This window comes from Eulemur rufifrons, chromosome 3 (genome assembly GCF_041146395.1).
Source record: "Eulemur rufifrons isolate Redbay chromosome 3, OSU_ERuf_1, whole genome shotgun sequence".
Classification (NCBI taxonomy): domain Eukaryota; kingdom Metazoa; phylum Chordata; class Mammalia; order Primates; family Lemuridae; genus Eulemur; species Eulemur rufifrons.
In genome coordinates this window covers 18,499,143-18,519,840 of record NC_090985.1, presented here as the reverse complement: position 1 = coordinate 18,519,840, position 20,698 = coordinate 18,499,143, and the positions used below count along the sequence as shown (strand labels likewise).

Genomic DNA, 20,698 nt, shown 5'->3' with positions numbered 1-20,698 from the left:
CAGAGAGCTTGGGAAAGAATATGAAAGGGGAGGGACGTAAGAATGACTCCCCATTTTCCAGGATGGGTGAGGGGGTGGTGGTGTCACCAACTGAGACAGAAAATGCTAAGGGACAAGACTATGCTTTTGAAGGAGTCAAGTTATTAGAGAAGAGCCATGGGGCAGAAAGATAATGTCTACATGGACTATGGGAGGTTGGAAAAAAGGAGGATTTGGGAGTCAGAGAGCTTTAGGTTCGAGTCCCAGCTCCTTACTTCAAGGCCTGGAGGCCGTAAAATGAGAAAACCTACCCTTGCTAATACTTTCAGGATGAGGACACACAGATCCCACTCAATGAACGGTTACTACCATTATTGATAACGGTTTGTTGGTATTATTCTGGATAGAAAATTTTTGGCCATGTTTATAGAACTTCATTGTGATGGTTACCATTATGTGTCAGCTTGGCTATGCCACCGTACCTAGATATGTGGCCAAACACTAGTTTAGATGTCACTGTGAAGGTATTTTTTAAATGACAGTAACACTTAAGTCAGTAGTTTCTGAACAAAGCAGTTACCCTCCATAATGTGAGTGGGCTTCATCCAATCAGTTGACGGCCTTATGAGAAAAAAGACCAACTTCCTCCAAGAAAGAGAGAATTTTGTCCCAGGCTGCCCTTGGACTCAAGCTAGAACATCAACTGTGCCCTTGATCTCCAGCCTGCTGGCCTACGCTACAGATTTTGAACTTGCCAGTCCCCACTATTGTGTGAGCCAGTTCTTTAAAATAAATCAGGCCAGGTGCAGTGGCTCACACCTGTAATCCCAGCACTTTAGGAAAAAATAAATAAAATAAAATAAATCTCTCTCTATGTATCTGTCTATATATATAAACACACACATATAGAGGGAGATCTATATTATAATCTAGATAAATATATGAATGCATATATGTGTGTGTATGTGTATATATACACACATATGTTCTATATATATCTCTATATATATATCTCCTAATGGTTATGTTTTTCTGGAGCACTCTGACTAATACATGTGTATATTTTAGATTTGCCTCCCAACTGTTGTGAATGCCTTTACTTCTCTTAAAATAAAGCCAAAGCCAAAGCTACATCAATGGTCATGATTCAGAGAGTGAGTTTTTGCTAATGAATCACAAGATTGTACTGCCTGGTCAACACAACAGAAGAATGTTCTTATGGTAGAGATAACTACCCACCAAAATTCATGCCCTCCTCTCCACAGCATGGAGCTACCTCTGGGAAGTGCCTATCGAGACAGTACCTGTCCCAGCCTTCTCTGCAACTAGACAGGACCCTGTGACAAGCTCTCCCTAATGGTTTGACAAGCAAGCAATGAACGTCACTTTCAGGCCAAGAACATTTAGCCACAGGGGTTCCTTCTCCATCCTCTAACCCCTTTCACTCAATTGCAGAGGACTCCGCAGGCCTAGGGAATAGTGGGACCCCCAGATAAGGAACCAGTTCTCTGAATCCCTCTGCAGAGGACGTGGCCACTAACTGCAGTGCCCGCCCTGGGCAGGAGCCAGGAGCAAACTCGCCCTGTATTAAGCCACTGAAAGTCTGGGGTTTGTTGCAGCAGTTGATGTTACCCATATAATATCCTTACCTCCCTACATGCGACAAAGAAGTCAGCTAGGCGAACCCTTCTCCTTTGCCTGGGAAGGAAATAATTCCATGGGAGGTCTGCGCTGCCTGCCTTCCAGAGGGCAGGTGGCCCTGCACCAATCACCGCGTGGCAGGGCTGGGGAGGGAGCACTCTCAACGCTTTGCTCTAGCAGGTGCACCTGGTGCTACGTCCCTCCTCCTAGGATGAAGCCCTGAGGCCTCACCCTGCTCCTTTGGCCTCCCCAAGACACACCCAAGCCACAACATGAGGAGTCCTAACTCCTCATCAGCTATAAGCTGCATGCATCCTGCCTGGGAAAATGCACAGCCTGGTGAGATTCCTTGTCCTGGGGGGCCAGGGCTGGACGAGGAGGAATGGGGCAGCTGTCCCCACATTGCTGAAGGCAGCGCAAAGTCACTGCACTGCACACCCCAAGGACGTCAGCCCTGCAGTCGGCATGTTCACTGCCATTCCACTCTGAACCAATAGTCAGCTTCTTGATGCACTAGCTGGGACTGCCTTAAAATAATCTAGTAGTAGGGTCAGGGATATTGACAAAACAAGACCAGCCGGATGTTGATATCTGTTGAAGCCAGATGAGGGGTTCATTATACCAGTCTCTCTATTTTTGTACATGTTTGAAAATTTCTAAATAAAAAATATTTTTTAAAAAGGAAATTTCTCATAGGAGCTGAGATACAGCAGAAGAGGATGTTCAGCTGAATTTAAGGCCACTCCACCCTTCCCTGATACCATGTCAGGATGTCACAGTTCCTTTTGTGAAGGAGGTGTTTTTCAATACACAAATGTGGTTTTTTTTTTCTATTTCCATTAATATTTAGTACGTGTCATTATGTCCAAGTCTAATCACTTAAAGGGGAGATTTTAAATAACTGATTAATATAAAAGAAGAAAACGCCACGCTGTCATCTTCATTACCCATCACAACCTGGAAAAATCTCTTCCTCTCACCCTGACACGGACACATCAATATATTAATGCACACGCTGAGAAGAACAGGCATACAAATCAATAGACACAAACCTGCTCGGGGTAGTCTTCGGAGGGAAAAACCATCATCTTTCTCTCCTCAGCACAATGCCACAGCCATTCAAATAGCAATGCTTATTTTACTCTCTCAGAATTTTATAGTCTCCAAAACACACAAAAACCTAACATTTCTTGAACTCTGATAAAATATGCCCTGTTTGTGTGATCATACATAAGCATGAACAGGTTTGAATGTCTACAGAAAATGCTTGCATCCTCACTTTTAAATGTCTTTGTGGCATGTCCTTACAGGAAGGCACCAAAACAAAACACAAAAAGATGATGCCCTAGGAGCACCTTGGGAAAATACTGGAGGAGCACTCTCAGAAGTGCAACACACAGATGCACAGCGGTCCTCACTTAGGATCCATCCGCATTCAGTGGTTACATTTTCATAAAGTTCTGCAAAGAAGCTGGAATTCTCTTCGCCACTGCCTCTAACATGCTCACACCTCTGAACGTGGAACCCTGCTCCATGGTCACCTGGAGACACAGGTGCAACTTACCACGAGGGAGAAAGGCCTCTTCCAGGAAACGACACCAATGAGTCCCGACAGCAGCACCTAGAAGGACAAAGGGTACAAGAAGGTGAGATGCTTCAGAAACCTTTCATGAACAATCAAAACACTGCCGGCCACTCCAGCCTGAAGAAGGACTCGTGGAATGCAGCCCGCACGCAGGAGCGGGGTTACCAGGAGCTGTGTTTTCACAGCCTGCCCCCGTGTGGAGAGGTACAAAACACATGGCAGAGGTGCCCAATAGCTACAGTGATACCAATTTACCACCGAGACACCAGCTGAATAATAGTTGTTGCAAAAATGGAGCAAATAATATTCTGAGCTGGCCGGAATGAAAGAAGTTCAGCAATGCCCATCTTGCAAAGCTGTTTGTGTTGCAGCTCCATGCTGTGTGACGTCCTAACTTCATCCTCATGGAGTGTGTGACCATCCTGAGGAACAGTCATTTTTTCTGCTGTCAGCGTGGCTTCTTTTGTCTGGGTCTTGCAGGGGCCACATGACGAGGCTCACTGAGGCGTGCAGACCCTAAGTTGTCTGTCCCCACTTTCAGGGAACACACTCATTGCCACACCCCCCTGGTCTGTGGCTTCAGCCTCTGCTCCTTGGAACAAATCCCAACGCACCATTCCCTCTCCCAGTCTTTCATTTACAGTCTGTGGTCCCAACCTTCTCCACACCATCTCCCCTTGGGGGCTGCATCAATACATCACACTCATACCGTCCCCAAGGAAAGTCACCTTTCTTCTCAACCTTCTTCCCCCAAGATAGAAAGTAGAATTCTACAGCTTTCATTCTTTCTCAAGCAGTAGTAAAACTATAAACTGATGACAAAGATAGTCCCATGAAAGAAAAAAAATCCATGAATGTTAAAATGTTTTAAATTACAAATAACTCATGAGTCAAAAGAAAGTCAAAGGTGAAACACACCCCAGTTTGTTCTGCTGCAACACGTTTCTTTGATGCAAATTACCTTGTATACACTTGGTACCAAACTCCTTTGTCCTAGCCCCACCCTGTGGGATGCTGCCTTCTCACTGGGGTACTTACTAGAAAATTAGGGTAGTTTCTAGATCCACCACTATATTTTGTTATCTAACGAGTTGTTAAGTAGCACATATAATAATATATTTTAAAGTATTTCTACTTTAAAATATTTCAAAATAATTGGTTTCCTTTATATTCCTATGTAATTTTTTTCATGCTTTTAAAAACTATATTGTAATAAGGGGCCCACAGTCTTTACTAGACTGCCATGCTAAAAGTTATGAGCCCCTGATTTAAAAGTCCTTTAGTGCAGATATTTTGGTGGTAAGCTGTCATTTTTTGTTCATCTGTAAACGTCTTGCCTCACCCTCATGCTAGAAAAAATAGTTTTGCTGGAAACACAAATCAAGGTTGACAGTTGCTTCTGTCAAGTTTGAAAATATTATTTTGCTGTCTTCTGGCTTCCACTGTTGCAGTTAAAAAGTCTGCTGTCTTTTTAACTGTTGATCCTTACCGGGTGATGCTGTCCTTACTCTCCAAAGATTTTTTTTAATACAATAAGAAATTATTATCTCACAGTTTCTGTGGTCAGCATCTGAGTGGTTACAGTAAGGATGTCAGCAGGGCCTGCAGTCATCTGAGGACTGACTAGTTGGGCTGAAGGACCTACTTACTCTCTAGAGACTTAAGATCGTCTCCTGTCAATGGGATGGAATACAGTACCATGATGAGGTGACATGATGACGTGACAAAGGTGAATAGATTTCACAGATGTATTTAGGTCCCAAATCAGTTTGCTGTTGAGTTAATCAAAAAGGAGATATTCCTGGGTGGGCCTGACCTAATCAGGCAAGCCCTTTGGGTCTAGGTTCTCATTAAAGTCAAAGATTTGAGGTGTGAGAAATTCTGCTGCTGGCCTCGAAGAAGTAAGTTGCTGTATGGTGAGATGCCACTATAAGCTGAGCGCTTCCCCAGCCAACAGCTTGCAAGGAAACAGGGACCTGAGTCATATAACTCCCAAAATAAATTCTGCCAACAACGTGAGGGAGTTTGGAAATGGATCTTTCCCTAGTCAAGCCTCCAGGAGAAGATGCAGCTGTCCTCACCTGGATTTCAGCCTCCAGACCCTGAGCACATGACCCAGCGAAAACATTCCAGAGTCCTGACCCGTGGAAGCTCTGAGATAATAGATTTGGGCTGTTCTGAGCTGCTATGCTTATGGCAATCTGTTACACAGCAATAGAAAACTAATATGGCTAGAACACTAATATAAAATTAAAAAAGAAAAAGGAAGAACAGTTATAAATATTAGAAAGAAGGGGCAAAATTATTACTATTTGAAAATAATGTAATTATCTAACTAGAAAACCCAAGAGAATTAATTACAAAGAATAAGAAACCATAAAAAATTTAGTACATTATCTGGTTACAAAATCAATATATGGAAAAATTATAAGAGTACAGTTGATCCTTGAACAACATGGGGGCTTAAGGGAGCTGACTCCTAGGCAGTTTAAAATCCATGTATAACTTCTGACTCACCAAAAACTTAATTACTAATAGCCCAGTGGTGACTGAAGCCTTACTATAAACAGTCAATTAACACATATATTGTATGTTAGATGTATTATTCACTATATTCTTACAATACTGTATTCTTACAATAAAGTGAGCTGGAGAAAAGAATATATCATTAAGAAAATCATAAGTTAGAGAAAATATATTTGCTATTTATTAAGTGGAAGTGGATCATCATAAAGGTCTTTATCCTCATCATCTTCACGTTGAGTACGCTGGGGAGGAGGAGGAGGAAAAGGAGGGGTTACTTCTACTGCCTCAAAGATGGCAAAGGCAGGAGAAAACCCACATAAGTGGACTCGCACAGTCTCACCTTGTGTTGTTCATGGGTCAACTGTAGTTACATGATTGAACAATGACTACATGCCAGAACCTCCTAAGTTTGTATACTTTAACTCTTTATCCTGACAACCCGAAAAGGTATCTATGATTCTTGAGCCCAAGCACAGATGAGGAAATTAAAGCACAAAGAGGTTAAGTGACCTGTCCAATGTTACAGTGATAGGCACAGTTAGGACACAAGATCTTAAACTATAGAAAAATAGCTTCCCTATACATATGCTAGGAAAGATTGGTTAGAAATGAGAATAAAGTTAAAGATTCCATTTATAACAGTAAGCAAAGAGACAGAATATCTTAGAATAAACAGACCTAATAAGAGATGAGCAAGAGCAATATCAAGAAAATCTTTAACATCTACTGGGGAACATAAAAGATTTCCCTATTATATAGAGAAAAAATCATTTTTAAATAGGAAGTCTAAATAATGTATAAGTTCCATGCAATTCTAATTAAAATACTAAAAAGAGGAAAAAGAAACCTATGCAATAAAAAGTGCTGGGGCTACTGACTAGCCACTTGGAAAGACATGAAACTTAATCTCTAGCTCAGTTTTATACTAAAATAAATTCCAGAAGAACCAAAGAGTAAAACATGCATTAAAACATGAATGTTCTACAAGAAAATGCGATAAATTTAAAAAGAATCTTGAAGTCAGCCTTTTGAAGCACAACACAGTATCAAGAGTCATTATGGAAAAGATAAATAAATTTCAAATTTTTGTTTATGCTTTTTAAAAAAAACACTTGCCTGTGGCAGAATGAATCTTTGTTCTAAATCCTAGGGCCTGTCTGTCTTAGAAATGCAAGTCTGTGCCTTTGATATATGAGGCTGAAGCCTTCCTGGAGAGTGGGTGGGGTCCCATCCCAACCCCAATATTGGGCTCGGCCATGGGACTTGTTTGGTCACAGTGGGTGGAAGTGGTAGGTGCCATCACCCCCACTTTAGATGCATCACATGTTCCCTCTTGCCCCTTCCTTGCCCAGGTGGTCACTGTCCCGTCAAGCCTGAGTCCCAGAAAGGACACATGGCATAGACCCAAATGCAACCAGAAGCCTACAGCCCAAAGCAGAGCCACAAAAGCTGACCTGCAGACCCAGAGGAGAAAATAATGGCTTGCCACTGTCAACCACTGAATTTTGGGGTGTTTTCTATGCAGCATTATTGTGGCAAGAGCCAATGAACATATTTGTGGTTTAAAAAGAACATAAAATCAAAGACTGATTTCACATTGGAAAAATATTTATAATACATACAGTAGGCAAATGGTGGATTTTATTAATTTACAAAGAGCTCATATAAATTAAAAATGAACAACTCAATACAAAAAAATGGCTGAATACTATGAATAGGATGTTCACATTTTAAATGGACAATAAACATATAACAGGATGCTTAAACCTACTCAAAAATTTTTTAATGCAAGTCAAAACAACATGGTAAATATTTTTATCAATCAGTCTGGCAACATTTTGGTGAAGCTTTGATAAAACTCAAGGATGGCAAAAGGCAGAGGGAAAAAAAAAAGTACCTCCTAAACATTTTTTCAGATCAGAACCTGGCCCGAAAACAACAACAACAACAACAAAACATTTTTGATGACGGTATAATGTGAGGTAGCTTTCTTTGGGGGCAATTTCATAATATCTCTCAAAATAAAAAATGTATATGCTCATACTCAATGATTTTACAACTGGGAATTCTGCCTATATCAAAAACATGCCAAGCCATTTACACAAGGATATTTACTGCAAAAACCTGAACCAGTGGGTAGCAATAAAAGGCTAGTTAAATAAACTTTGGTATTTATATATTGCATGAATATATGCATTATGAAGTTTGAGGGAGATCTGTTTATGCTGATGTGGAATGATCTCAAAGATAAATAACTGACAAGCAGGAAGGATCCCCACTTGTATAAACAGAAAGAAATGGATGAATGCTGGTACTACATTAACATTTCCCTCTGGAAGGATGCACAAGAAACTTAACAATGGAAAACAGAATTAGGAAGGAGGTGAAGTTCTATAATATTAATCTTTAATCCATTCATGTATTATGTAATGCATATTAAAACTATGCATACCACTGAACCTATAATTCCACTCCTAACAATTCCCGGTATTAACCAAAGGATTATTTCTAATTTTGAAAACTGGAAATGACCTAAGTGTTCAGCAAGAGGAAATTGCTTATATTTATTGGGTCCTTTCCAATTGCTGCCATTAAGTCTTGTTACCGAAGAATATTTAATGTCATGTAGAAATGTTCACACTAAACAAAAGAAAAACAAGAATAGGAAAAGCAGGCTACAAAATGGTCTGGAAGGCAGATAATTTCCCTTCTGTTAAGTAAATAGATATAGACACCAACGTGCAAATACATAAAAAAAAAAAAATCTGCAGCCCATCTCCAAGTCACCATGGTCATCTCCAGACAGTGGGATTTTGGCTTCTTCCTTGTACTTTTCCATTTCCCATGGTTTATAGTTACAAAACAGAGAAAACCCATTATTAAAACCTCAGCCAATGACAGCTGGTTGTAACTTCTAAGGGGGGAGGCAGAACCCATGTCAGTGGGCACTAAACTCCCTAATGTTCCTTTCTGCGGTGGGGGAGGTGGATGGGGCTAGACAAGTTCCAGCGCTTACACTGCAAGGGCCCTGGCTTCAGAACAGGTATAGACGGTTTCTTGGAACATAACGGTCACCAGCCCGAGCAAAGGGGCAGGAAACCAGAATCCCAGCTCTGTGAAGGAGACCCAGGTGGCAGGATGACCAACAAGGTGTGTGTAGGGGGCAGGGGATCTGGTCTGCCCAGAAAGGTGCCAGCCACATGGCCATGAGCAATGCTATGTGGGCTGCTGCTCTTTGGTGAAGAATAATGAGAATTTAAGAGACAAATGCAGGTCAAGGATGAATTCCAACCAGCCCCCAAATGTATTCAAGAGCCTCTGCCCCCTCCCTCTCTCAACCCAATGTGTGTCAGGGGGTTGGGGGTAGGAATATGAAGTGGGCAGGTAGATTGCCCTGTTTGAAAAAGAGTATTATATAAACCATTTGAAAATCATGTTTTTTCTCTTCTTTTAGAAGTCTCCTCTTGGCACAATAACAAAAACAATGTATTTGTTGATACAGAACATTAATTCCATTAAAGTCGCATTATGTGTAATGAAAAGCTATCAGAGTATAATTATGCAAGCAAATTCGCAGACCCACATCAACTTTTAAATCCACTGGAATTACAATAGGAACTGAACCTGTCTGGTAGACAAATTGCTCTTTCATTTCCAAGTGATTATGAATAAAGGCCCACCGTACTAATGTTATAAACCACACACTATTTATGCAAACTCCAAAATCAAGGACTGTTCCCTACAGGTGCCTTTGCCCCCGCGCCATCCTGTTCTCGGGGCCAGAAGCCATGATCCCATTTCCTGACTTAGCCCCAAAGCACACTTCTTTCTGGGAACAGAACGCCTGCCCTGAGAGAGCCTAGTTGTACCCTGGAGGGTTCCCTGAATCCGTGCACTCTCGCCCCTCTGCTCCCAGCCTGGGAGCTCCGCTCTGCAGCCAGCGCCAGCCGCTGCTGGGCCTGAACGCTGCTCTCCTTTCTCCCTGCAGCAGGTGCTGCACCAAGGTGGCCCTCTCTCCTGCCCTCTGCTCTCACACCGGGCAGGGCCACATGCAGATACATGAGTGCAGAGCTGGCCAGGCACGGTAGCTCACGCCTGTAATCCTAGCACTCTGGGAGGCTGAGGCGGGTGGATTGTTTGAGCTCAGGAGTTTGAGACCAGCCTGAGCAAGAGCGAGACCCCATCTCTACTAAAAATAGAAAGAAATTAGCTGGACAACTAAAAATATATAGAAAAAATTAGCCAGGCATGGTGGCGCATGCCTGTAGTCCCAGCTACTCGGGAGGCTGAGGCAGGAGGTTGCTTGAACCCAGGAGTTTGAGGTGGCTGTGACCTGGGCTGACGCCACAGCACTCTAGCCCAGACAACAGGACGAGACTCTGTCTCCAAAAAAAAAAAAAAAAATGAGTGCAGAGTCTTCTGTCCCCATCAGGTTCTGAGAGGAGACAGAGGGACGCTCGGGCAGGGGAGGAAAGGTGCAGGGAGAAGGCACAGGAGTGCTTTCTGTGCTACTGCCCTGAGTGCATGGAGACCATGCCCACTGATGACAAGCCCAGACTGAAGTGACACACGCTGGGGCAAGGACACGGTGCCTGCCTCTCACTCATGGCCTATGTCCTCCCGCAGGTTTAGTCACTCCTAGGACACCCACACAGAGGGTGCGGATCTGGACAGCTCTCGCCAAGCTAGGGGCACCAGGGGGACCTTGCCCTCCACCAAGTGGCCCCAGCAGCCCTATGACAGCTGTCTCCACTCCTCAGTGCTGTTCCCCCTCCTCCTGTGACTGGAGCCTGCATCCACCTGCTCCAGAACTCCCACGTCTGGTCAGCAGTGGCCTCTGGGTCACCGAGCCCTTCAGCCCTCATCGGACTGACGTTGATCTAACTCCGGCTCTCCAGAGAGAACATTCCCTTGATTGGCTGTCCCCTCGCTTCCTTCCCACCCACCCCCCACAGCTGCTCCTTAGCAGGTGCTCCCTGACCTGTCCATCTCCTGTAGCCCTCCTCCTCCCCTGCACACGGGATCTACCTGGGAGAGCTCATTCCCTCCCGGCTCCATCCTTCAATGTGCATCTAAGCTTCTCCACCCTCTTCCTTCCAGGCCCGTGTGGACACCCACTGGCCCAGAGGAAACCTGAGGGATGCGTCACCAGCAGGTCTGACTCAACATGGCCAGCTGCTCCTGGAGCATGCCCCACTTCCACCAGACGTCCCCGTGCACCCAGGTGTGCCCGTCAGCATCCCAGAGTTACCCTGCTTCCCTCCCCTGACCCATCTCTGTCCCAAAGCCATCGAGGTCAGGGATGTCTACTGACCAACTTACACTGGACCCCAGGCACGGTTCCCCACTCCACCCAGTGCCTAGCTGTCACCTGGCATCTGAGCTCCTGAAAGAGCCCTATGACAGTCTCCCTGCCCCCAAACCTGGCCACTTATAACCTATTTTCCACACTGCGGAATCATCTTGTTACAATGCAAATCTGACCATGTCACTCTCCCAGATGACACTCGGCCCTTCAGGAGCTTTCTTCAGCCCTTGGGCAAAGTCCCACATTTTCAGTCTCAGAGGGTCCCTGCTCACCATCCTGCCTCATGCAGGCCACTCCACGTGGGAGGGGTCACCTCTGCCTCCCCCTCCCCTGCACAGCTGATTACCCAGAATGTGCAGCAAACAGCTACAGGACCATGGGGCTTAGGCACCAACCACCCCACACTCCTGTTGATGCACCTGTCTCCCCACTGGTCAGCAAGTCCTGGGGGGCAGAGGGTAAGTCTTTTTCAACCGCATAATCCCCACTTTGCGCAAGGGTCCTGGAACCACGGCAAGCATGAAAGTGAAGGCTCCCAGCAGACACACGCTCAGCTGGTGCCCGCCCCCCAGGACCAGCGGTTCGAGCCCTCACTCCTGTCCAGTTCTGCAGCCAGCACAGTCCTGAGGAACAGTAGGCTGACTTTTCCCCTTTGTTTTATAACAAAAGCAATGTAAGTTCAATATATAAAAAGAGAGGAAAGGAAGATAAGCCAAAGGAAGAAAATGAAATCATCTATACTCTCACCACTTCTACTATAACGTCTGTTAACATGTGGCTGGGTTCTATATAAGCATAGAAAAGTTGAGCCGACATATTGCCAATAGCCTTTTCTCATTACAGTAAAATGCATCATGATCATGCCATCACACCCTGTAAGTGTTCCTTGGCATCATCTTAACAGCAGTATGGTATGCCGTTGTATGAAAATACTATCATTTATTTAAAGAGTGACCTACTATATTAGTCTATAAACATCTGGAATCACAAACATATATGAGAAAAAATATTTTTGAACAAGCTTATAAAAATATGAATATGTATTTCATTTTTTCTGACCTAAGTAATTCTTACACATGATTTGAAAACACAAATTGTTCCCCAGAGAGGCTGCCACTTATAATTGTTTCAGTTGTTTCTTCTATTTACTTTCAAATTTCTAAGCCTGATGCTCTGACTGACTTCTGATTATGACAGTTGAGGATTCTCACGTTCCCAGCAACCCCCCAATACACAGCCGACACAGCCAGACCCACAACCTTGCTCCCCAACTCTCCCTCACTTTCCTGATCCCAATATAGTAACAGCACGCTTTTTGTTATTTCTGCATTAGGTATTGCCTTTATTATTACTGTGTAATATTATCCATAACTGAGTCACAATAAGTACTATAATTATAGTGCTTTTTAAAAATCATATTACAACACTTAATTGGGGTCAATTGCCTCATTTTTCACTTAAATCTTCAATCGAGTCGTTCATTGCTTTACTATGTACGGGGATACATTCTGAGAAGTGCTGCGTCATTGTGTGAATATCGTAGAGTATAGTTACTCAAACCTAAACGGTGTAGCCTACTGCATGCCTAGGCTATATGGTACAGCCTGTTGTTCCCAGGCTACAAACCTGTACAGCATGTTACTGTACTGAATACTGCAGGCAACTGTAACACAACGGTAAGTAGTTGTGACTCTAAATGTATCTAACCATACAAAAGGTACAGTAAAAATATGGTGTTATAATCTTACGGGTTCACCATCATCTATGCAGTCCATCACTGACCAAAACATTGATATGCAGTGCATGACTGTATATCTATCAAAAATTTATCCCTAGTTCTCCAAGAGACCTGAGTCTCTTGGAGTCCCTCTTGGACCCCCAATCACCTGCTCCTTCCTCACCTGGACATCCCCTCAGCCTGGTGCACCCCAGCTCTCAGGAACTTGCCTTCACCCTGGGCTCCCCTTCCCCTCTCTCCTGGACTGGAGCCCCTGTTTTCTTGAACCCATGTCTTCTTTTTTCTTGGTTTGCTCCCTAATTTTTTGATGGACCATATCCTTCAATAACTTTCAAACAAAGGATTCATAATGGTAAGATTTTTGAAATATAGGGATAGAAATTTTAGGGTATAGATTATTATCTCCCAGAACTTTTTAGGCAATGATCAATAGATCAACATAATAATGTTCTGACCTCAACTGTGGCTACTGAGAAGTCTGATTCATTCATCAGCAAATATTGGCTGAATGCTGGCTATTTACCAGGCACTGTTCTAGGCACAGGGGACTCAGTAGCTAAAAAAAAAAAAAATGACACACGGTGCCCCCCTTATAGTGCTGACATTCTTGGGGGGCAGCAGACAAGGGAGACCAAAAAAGGAGTGAAACCATGTGGTATGTTACACAGGGACACAGAAAATGAAGAAAAATAAGACCAAGAAAGAATGGGCTCAGGAGACGGGAAGTTGTCCTAGGCTTGTAGGAGTAACAGATCCCAGGAGAGGCCATGGAGGGATAGGACAGCCGGTTCCTAATGGGAATATATGGACCTCCACAGTGGTGAGAGAGTCTCTGCTTTTCATTCTTTGGGTGAAGTATGGGGCATTTGATCTGAATCTGGAATCTTTTATCCTTCATTTCTGGGAATATTTCTTATATCATCATTATTTTGCAATGATCCCTCTATTTCCTTTGGTCCCTGTAATTTCTATTCTCTGGCTGATCTCTCATTCCTTTCTCTCTCTATTTCCAACTTTCTGGTCTTTTTTTGTTCAATTTTCCAAGACATTCCCTCAACTTTCAACCCTTTGATGATTTTTTAAACTTTTTTATTTTGAAAATTTTCAAATAGTCAGAAAAACAAAAAAATAAGAATATTTAATCCACTACTTAACCCGTCACCTTGATTAACAATTTTGCCATATTTGCTTCATCTCTCTCTCTCTCTCTCTTTTTTTTTTTTTTTTTTTGCTTTTTGGGATAAATTACAAATATTGTGACATTTCACCTCCAAATTTTTCACTATGCAAATCTTGGAGGTTTTTTTGTGTTTGTTTATTTGTTTGTTTTCAATATGCATATCTTAAAAATAAGGACATTTTTCTATATAACCACAAAGTCATTGCTACATCTAAAAATTACTAATTATTAATAAGGTATCTTCTATGATCTAATACCCAATCCCTATTCAAATTTCCTAGATTGTCCCCAAAATAATGCTTCTTATAGTTGACTTCTTCAAATTAAGCTCCAATACCTGGTAGTTTGGAATGTACCTACACAGTTGTAATTTCTGTTAATTAGCTTTAAATTTTCAGGCTTTTTCTTTTCTTTTTTTTTTTTTTTTGAGACTGGAGTACAGTGAGTGGCAGGATCATAGCTCACTCCAACCTCAAACTCGTGGGCTTAAACCATACTCCTGCCTCAGCCTTCCCTGTACCTGAGACTACAGCACCATGCCCAGATAATTTTTTTTTTTTTTTTTTTTTTTTGTGGTGACGAGGTCTTTCTGTATTACCCAGGCTGGTCTCGAACTCCCAAACTGTTGGGATTACAGGCGTGAGCCATCATGCTCAGCCTGAGCTCATTCTTTAACCTACATAGCTCTGGTTTGCAGAATAGCCAATAGTTTTAACACTATCATGTTTTCTTCCCTTCACCCCCATTACACCACCTCTCATTCTTTTTTAACATAATTTGGAATTTTAGATCCAGACTATTATCGTATTGTATTTATATTACATTCAGTCTCTTCTGACAGGTTTTTAAATTTCCACTTTCAGTTTTAATTAGTTTCAGGGTTCTGCACCAACTCAAGCTGCTGACTTTATCGTTTACATGGTTGAAAGACATCTCCAGGTGACTTTTCTTCCCAGGGAGTTTGTGGGCTTAGAGTCCCCAAGTATCTGAGAAGCATATCTTCAGTTGCTTCCAGGACCACCGTGGACTGTTCAATTGCTCAGTTGTCACCATTTACAAAGAACAGCTCCACTGGGCGCAAGTCTGGAGTCACAACTCTCCCCTCAATAACTGCAGATGTCGCACGGTTGCCCTCTGGTCTTTCATTACAGCAGAGAACTCTAAGTTCTCTTTCGAGTTATTTGGCTAAAAATAAGGTTTCCTGTCTAGATGCTTGTGGAATCACAATCTTGAATTCAGCATTTATCGTTTCCTTCCCTTGCTCTTCGAAACCTTTCTATATATTTATGTTCATCTCTACAAGACAGTGTTTGGTTTTGCTTGTTTTCGTACTTTATAGAAAAACAGTTGCACTTCTCATGTGTGTCTCAGAGGCAGAGAGCGAATCAGCTCACACGCTGCGCGTCTCACTCCCTTTGCAGGGACTGCTCCAGTGGAAGCCAGTGCCCCACGAGCATCCCTGAGGCAAGGGAGCACCAGAGGCGGTGGGCCTCAGGCAGACAAGTCCAAAACGCCTCTGCAACTGCTCTGCAGTGCCTCCAGGTCCAGCACAGTCACCTGTAGTAGCCCACCGGATAACACACCTGTACTGGCTGTCCTTGCCTCCCCACCTTGCTCTGCCTACCTCACTATGCTCCCTGCAAAACCGAGAGCTTCCCACTAGCCCTGGTCTTAGTCTCTGCTTTCAGGGTAATTCAGTCTAAGAATATCCATGTGTCTAAGATTCTCCTATCAAGTTGTCACACATGGCTATAGTTTACTCACTTGCACTGCAGTGTAACAGTCCATTTCTTTAGAATATACCACTTATTAACATCCCATTCTTCTGCTGATGAACATCTGCATTGTTTCCAGTTTTTGCTATCACGTACTATTCTTTGATGGGCAAGAGCTTCTGTGAGGCATATGCTTATGAGTGGAACTGCTGGGTCATGGTGTATGCACAGGTTCAACTGCAGAAAAGAATGCCAGGTTGCATTCCAATGGATTCCAGAGCGGTTCCATCAATTTCCGCTCCCATCAGGAATTCTCCTACTCTACATTCTGTCCAAATTGGTATTATCAAACTTCTTTTTTTTTTTTTTTTTTTTTTTTTTTTTTTTTTTTTTTGAGACAGAGTCTCACTCTGTTGCCCAGGCTAGAGTGAGTGCCGTGGCGTCAGCCTAGCTCACAGCAACCTCAGACTCCTGGGCTCAAGCGATCCTCCTGCCTCAGCCTCCCGAGTAGCTGGGACTACAGGCATGCACCACCATGCCCGGCTAATTTTTTTTTTTTTTTTTCTATATATTTTTAGCTGTCCATATAATTTCTTTCTATTTTTAGTAGAGATGGGGTCTCGCTCTTGCTCAGGCTGGTCTCGAACTCCTGAGCTCAAACGATCCGCCCACCTCGGCCTCCCAGAGTGCTAGGATTACAGGCGTGAGCCACCACGCCCGGCCTATCAAACTTCTTAATTATGGACAATCCAGTAGGTATAAATGGTTTCTCTCTATGGTCTAAATTTGCATATCCATGCTGAGTAGAGCATCTTTTCATAATGTTTATTGACCATACATATGCTCACTTCTGTGAAAAGCCTATATAAGCATTTTGGCCATTTTTCTATTGAGATTTGTGTCTTCATCCTATTGACTTGTGGGAGTTCATTACACGAAGTCATAATCAGGTATATGCATTCCAAGTATCACTTTCCAGTTGTCTTTTTACTTTCTTCATTATGTCTTCCAATTTTAAAAAAAGTTCAATTTAAATGTTTCAGCTTTGGTATTCTTATGTCTTGTTTTAAAAATTCTTCCCAGATCTGTGGTGAAATTACATTGTGTTCTATAAGTTTTAATATTTTGCCTTTCACAGTTAAGTCTTTAAACCACCTGAAACTGACTCCCATGTATAGATAACCAATAGTCCCAGCACCATTTATATAGCAGGGCCCCTCCATCCTGCCCTTTGACCTGCCATGCCATCCTCATGATACAGCATAGTTTCTCCTAGATGTTCCAGGGCTCTATATTATGTTTTGCTCATTGATTTTTCTACCTTTGCACCTATACGTAATTTATACAGCTTTAAAATGGGTCTTGATACCTGGTAGCGTAAAAAATTCCCCTCAAATTCTTCAGGAGTCTTTTTAACTCTTCTTGGCCCATAGCTCTTTCATATAATTTTACAAATAGGTTATTAAATCCCTATTTGTAAAGAATAGGGCTCTTGCCCATCAAAGAATAGTACATGATAGCAAAACCTGGAAACAATGCAAATGTTCATCAGCAGGGAGCATCCCTCCCTCCCCTAGAAGAATCCTGTTGGGATTTTTTAATGGAATAAATCAAATCTTATTTGGGAAAAAACAGTCATCTTCACAATATTGAGTGTGCCTACTAGTTCTATGAATATGGTAGAACCTTCCATTTATATATGTCTTATTCAGTGTTTTTAAAATAAAGTTTTATATTATATTTTTCTGCATATATGGTTTACACATTTTTTGTCAGATGTATTTCTAGATTTCTTATTTTTGTATTATTGTAAATGATGCCCTTTAAAAATTTACATTTTTCTCTCTGTTGCCAAAGTATAAAATTTATAAAATATAATTGATTATATGAATCTTCTAGCTAACAACCTTTCCAAACTCATTATTTGTAATAGTTTATTGTAGATGGCTTATTCCTGATTTTAAAGGGAATACTTTCAATGTTTCCCCATTAAGAATGAAACAGTTCTGCTAAGTTTATACATATATATATATATATATTTTTATAACTTGGTAACTTCAGAACCAGCCCACTACGGTTCAACTTTGCATAATGAAATGGTGAATTGTTTTTCAGTTGCCACAGACCCCAAGGTTGCAGGCTACATAACCTCAACATGCCCAGGAGAAACAAGCATTCAACCACAGGTTGGAACCTAAGTACTCAGAACAAGAAATGGCCACTGAATTAAGAAGTGGACAACATATGGCATGATCTATGATCCAATCAGATCAAGCCCTGGCATCACTCCATTGCAAGATCCAATCAGATCATACCTCATTACCCTCTGCCTATAAAAGCTGCCCTATCCCCCAGCTCAGAGAGACAGATTCGAGTATTTCCTCCTGTCTCTTTGCCAGTCCACTTGCAATAAAGCCTTTCTTTTCTCAAAAGCCGGTGCCATGGTATTGGCTTCTATGCACATTGGACAGTGAGCCCATTGATTGCTTGGTAACAACTTAAGTTCTTTTATGTTTCTTATAAATTTGTCCATTACATATGAGTTGTCAAATGTGTAGTCTCTTACCAATTTTTTGATCTCTTTTGTATCGGTAATTCTGTTCTCCTTTTCATTCACAACAGTGGTTATTTTTACCATCTCTTTGTAATTCTTGCTCATTCTTACCATGTTTGTCTATTTCATTAGATTTTTCAAAGAGCTGCCTTTTGACTTTGTTGATCCTCTTTATTGTAGCTTTGTTTTTCATTTCGTTAACTTCTGTTATTATTTTTTGTGTTCTTCAAATTTGTTCATTTTTGTTTTTCTACATATTACCTTGAGCACTTATTCCATTCATTTTCACTCTTTCATCTTTCTAAATAAGGCTATTAATTTCTATTATAATTTCTTTCACTAAGAGTTATTAAAATGTGCTTTTTAAATTTCCAAATATGTTAGGGCCATTTATCTTTCTGTTATTGATTTCTAACAAACTATAGTCAGAGAATGTGCTCTCTTTGATATGCATTCTTTGAAATTTTTTGATATTTGCTTTGCAGACTACTACCTGATCAATTTTGCAAAAGCACTCCAAGTTTACTTGAGAACATCTCTAAGTTGCAAAATTCTGTAGATGTCAATATGTCAATTATATCATCCTTGTTAATTATGTTCTTCAAATTATTACATTATTTTTAATTTTCTGTATGACAGATCTATCAATAACTGATATGTATTGAAATTTCCCCTTTGGGTGGCAGATTGATCAATTTCAATCTCCATACTTCATCAATTTTTTTCTTTATATAAAGTTATTTAATTAGAAATATATAAGTGTAAAATTGTACCTGTTTGGTGTATGTAGTCAGCCTCTCCCTACCAAGGCTTTTTAACTTTAAGTCTATTTTGTCTGATATTAAAATAGCTCTGCCAACATTCTTTTGATTAATATCTGCCTACCTTATGTTTTATACCTTTTTACTTTCAACCTTTCTACTTCTTTATGTCTAAGACATATCTCTTGAAAGAGACACGTTAGATCAATCTGATCTAACGATCTATTTCTTTTAATAGGTAAGTTTACTTACATATATTGAGATCATTGAAGTATCTTGATTTGTTTCTTTTTGTTTTTATATTACTTATCTCACTTTTTCTATGTTTTATCACCTTTATTATCTTTTATTTCTTATTGACATTTTTCTTATTTCATTTTTTCTTTCTACCAATTTAGAATTTATGCCATCTATTTCTTTTCTTTTAGTTGTTTCACCCTGAAATTTATCACTCACATATACTTTAAAAGGTCTAAAATTAACAACAAATGAACCATGCCCTCTACTTCTAGAACCCATTTTTTTTAAAAAATTTCAAAATACTATGGGCTATTGAGAATGCCAGTTTCCTGAAATTCTCATCTGGATATCCCACTACATTTTTTTGAGTCTTCCAGATAATTTTCCTTTTCCCTGTTCTTTGGTATATTCATAGATCAAATTGTTTGATTTTCTTTACCATTATTTATTAATAAGATGAAATGTGAATGACCTCAATGTCAGTACCTTGACCATGGTCCCGCTCTTTGTTGATATGCCTGGTAATTATATTTCCTTCATTTATGTCCGTAATTCCCAGTCTAATTCAGAGTTTCTCAAAGGCTCTTATCTGGTGTAGCAGATTATTTTTCAAGTAATACACCTCTCCTACCCCACTGTCTGATTCTCTGGACTTTTGTTCTAAACCACTACACAAAAATCTACAATTTCCAAAATATATTTTGGCCAGGTTTCACCAATCACAACCCCTACATATAATACTTTGCTCATGAACCATCTCTTCCTCTCTTTCTATCAAACTTTGGTACAGCTTTAGAGCTTTACCTAGATTTCCTAAAATGACAATGGCCCTGGCAAAGATGTATAGGTGGATAGAGAGCACTTGATTAGCTTCACAGAGTAGAACCCAAGGGACAAGTCAACCAGAGATATTCACAATGGTTATGTCATCGAGCATCAGTGGTGTCGTGCACATGCCTCTTTTCCCACAGAGAAACCAAGTCTCCAAGATGCAAAGTAACCTGTTCAAGAACATAGATCTAGTAAATTGTAAAGTCAACATGGAGAAACCTAACCAATTCCATGAAAGAGTCAACACTGAAAAACTGAAAAGCTATACCACAGAAGCAATTCCATACTAAAGTAAGACTGTTTTAGATCTCCAAGTTTGCATGCAATAATCTGAGTTAAAAAAAGAAACTTTCATGTGGCTAAAATATATAAGTATGTATATATTATCTTGCAAATATAATCCATGGCTATTTTCCATATAAATCATCTCAAATCAAGATTTGATTTTCTCTAATAGCTCTAGTCTGAAAAGAATAGTTATGAACAGGAGTGAAGACGCAGGCATTCACTGCTTCTTTAATTGCATTTTCTGCAAAACTCCACAGTTCTATTTTTAATATTTGATTACGCCACCAATAGAGCTATATTCCACAAAAGCAATTATGTTTTGCTCAGCAAAAAATCAGAATGGAATAATATG

At 41.0% G+C, this 20,698-nt stretch overlaps 1 protein-coding gene across 2 annotated transcripts in view; it reads right to left on the bottom strand.

Annotated features, from left to right (window-relative positions):
• The window catches only part of ENTREP2 (endosomal transmembrane epsin interactor 2), a 334,397-nt gene that overhangs the window by 188,127 nt on the left and 125,572 nt on the right, over window positions 1–20,698 (bottom strand). For both annotated transcript variants that reach the window (XM_069465806.1, XM_069465807.1), the window contains exon 2: window positions 3,185–3,241. In XM_069465806.1, coding sequence (XP_069321907.1) covers window positions 3,185–3,241 — 57 coding nt within the window. The remainder of the gene's footprint in view (window positions 1–3,184; window positions 3,242–20,698) is intronic.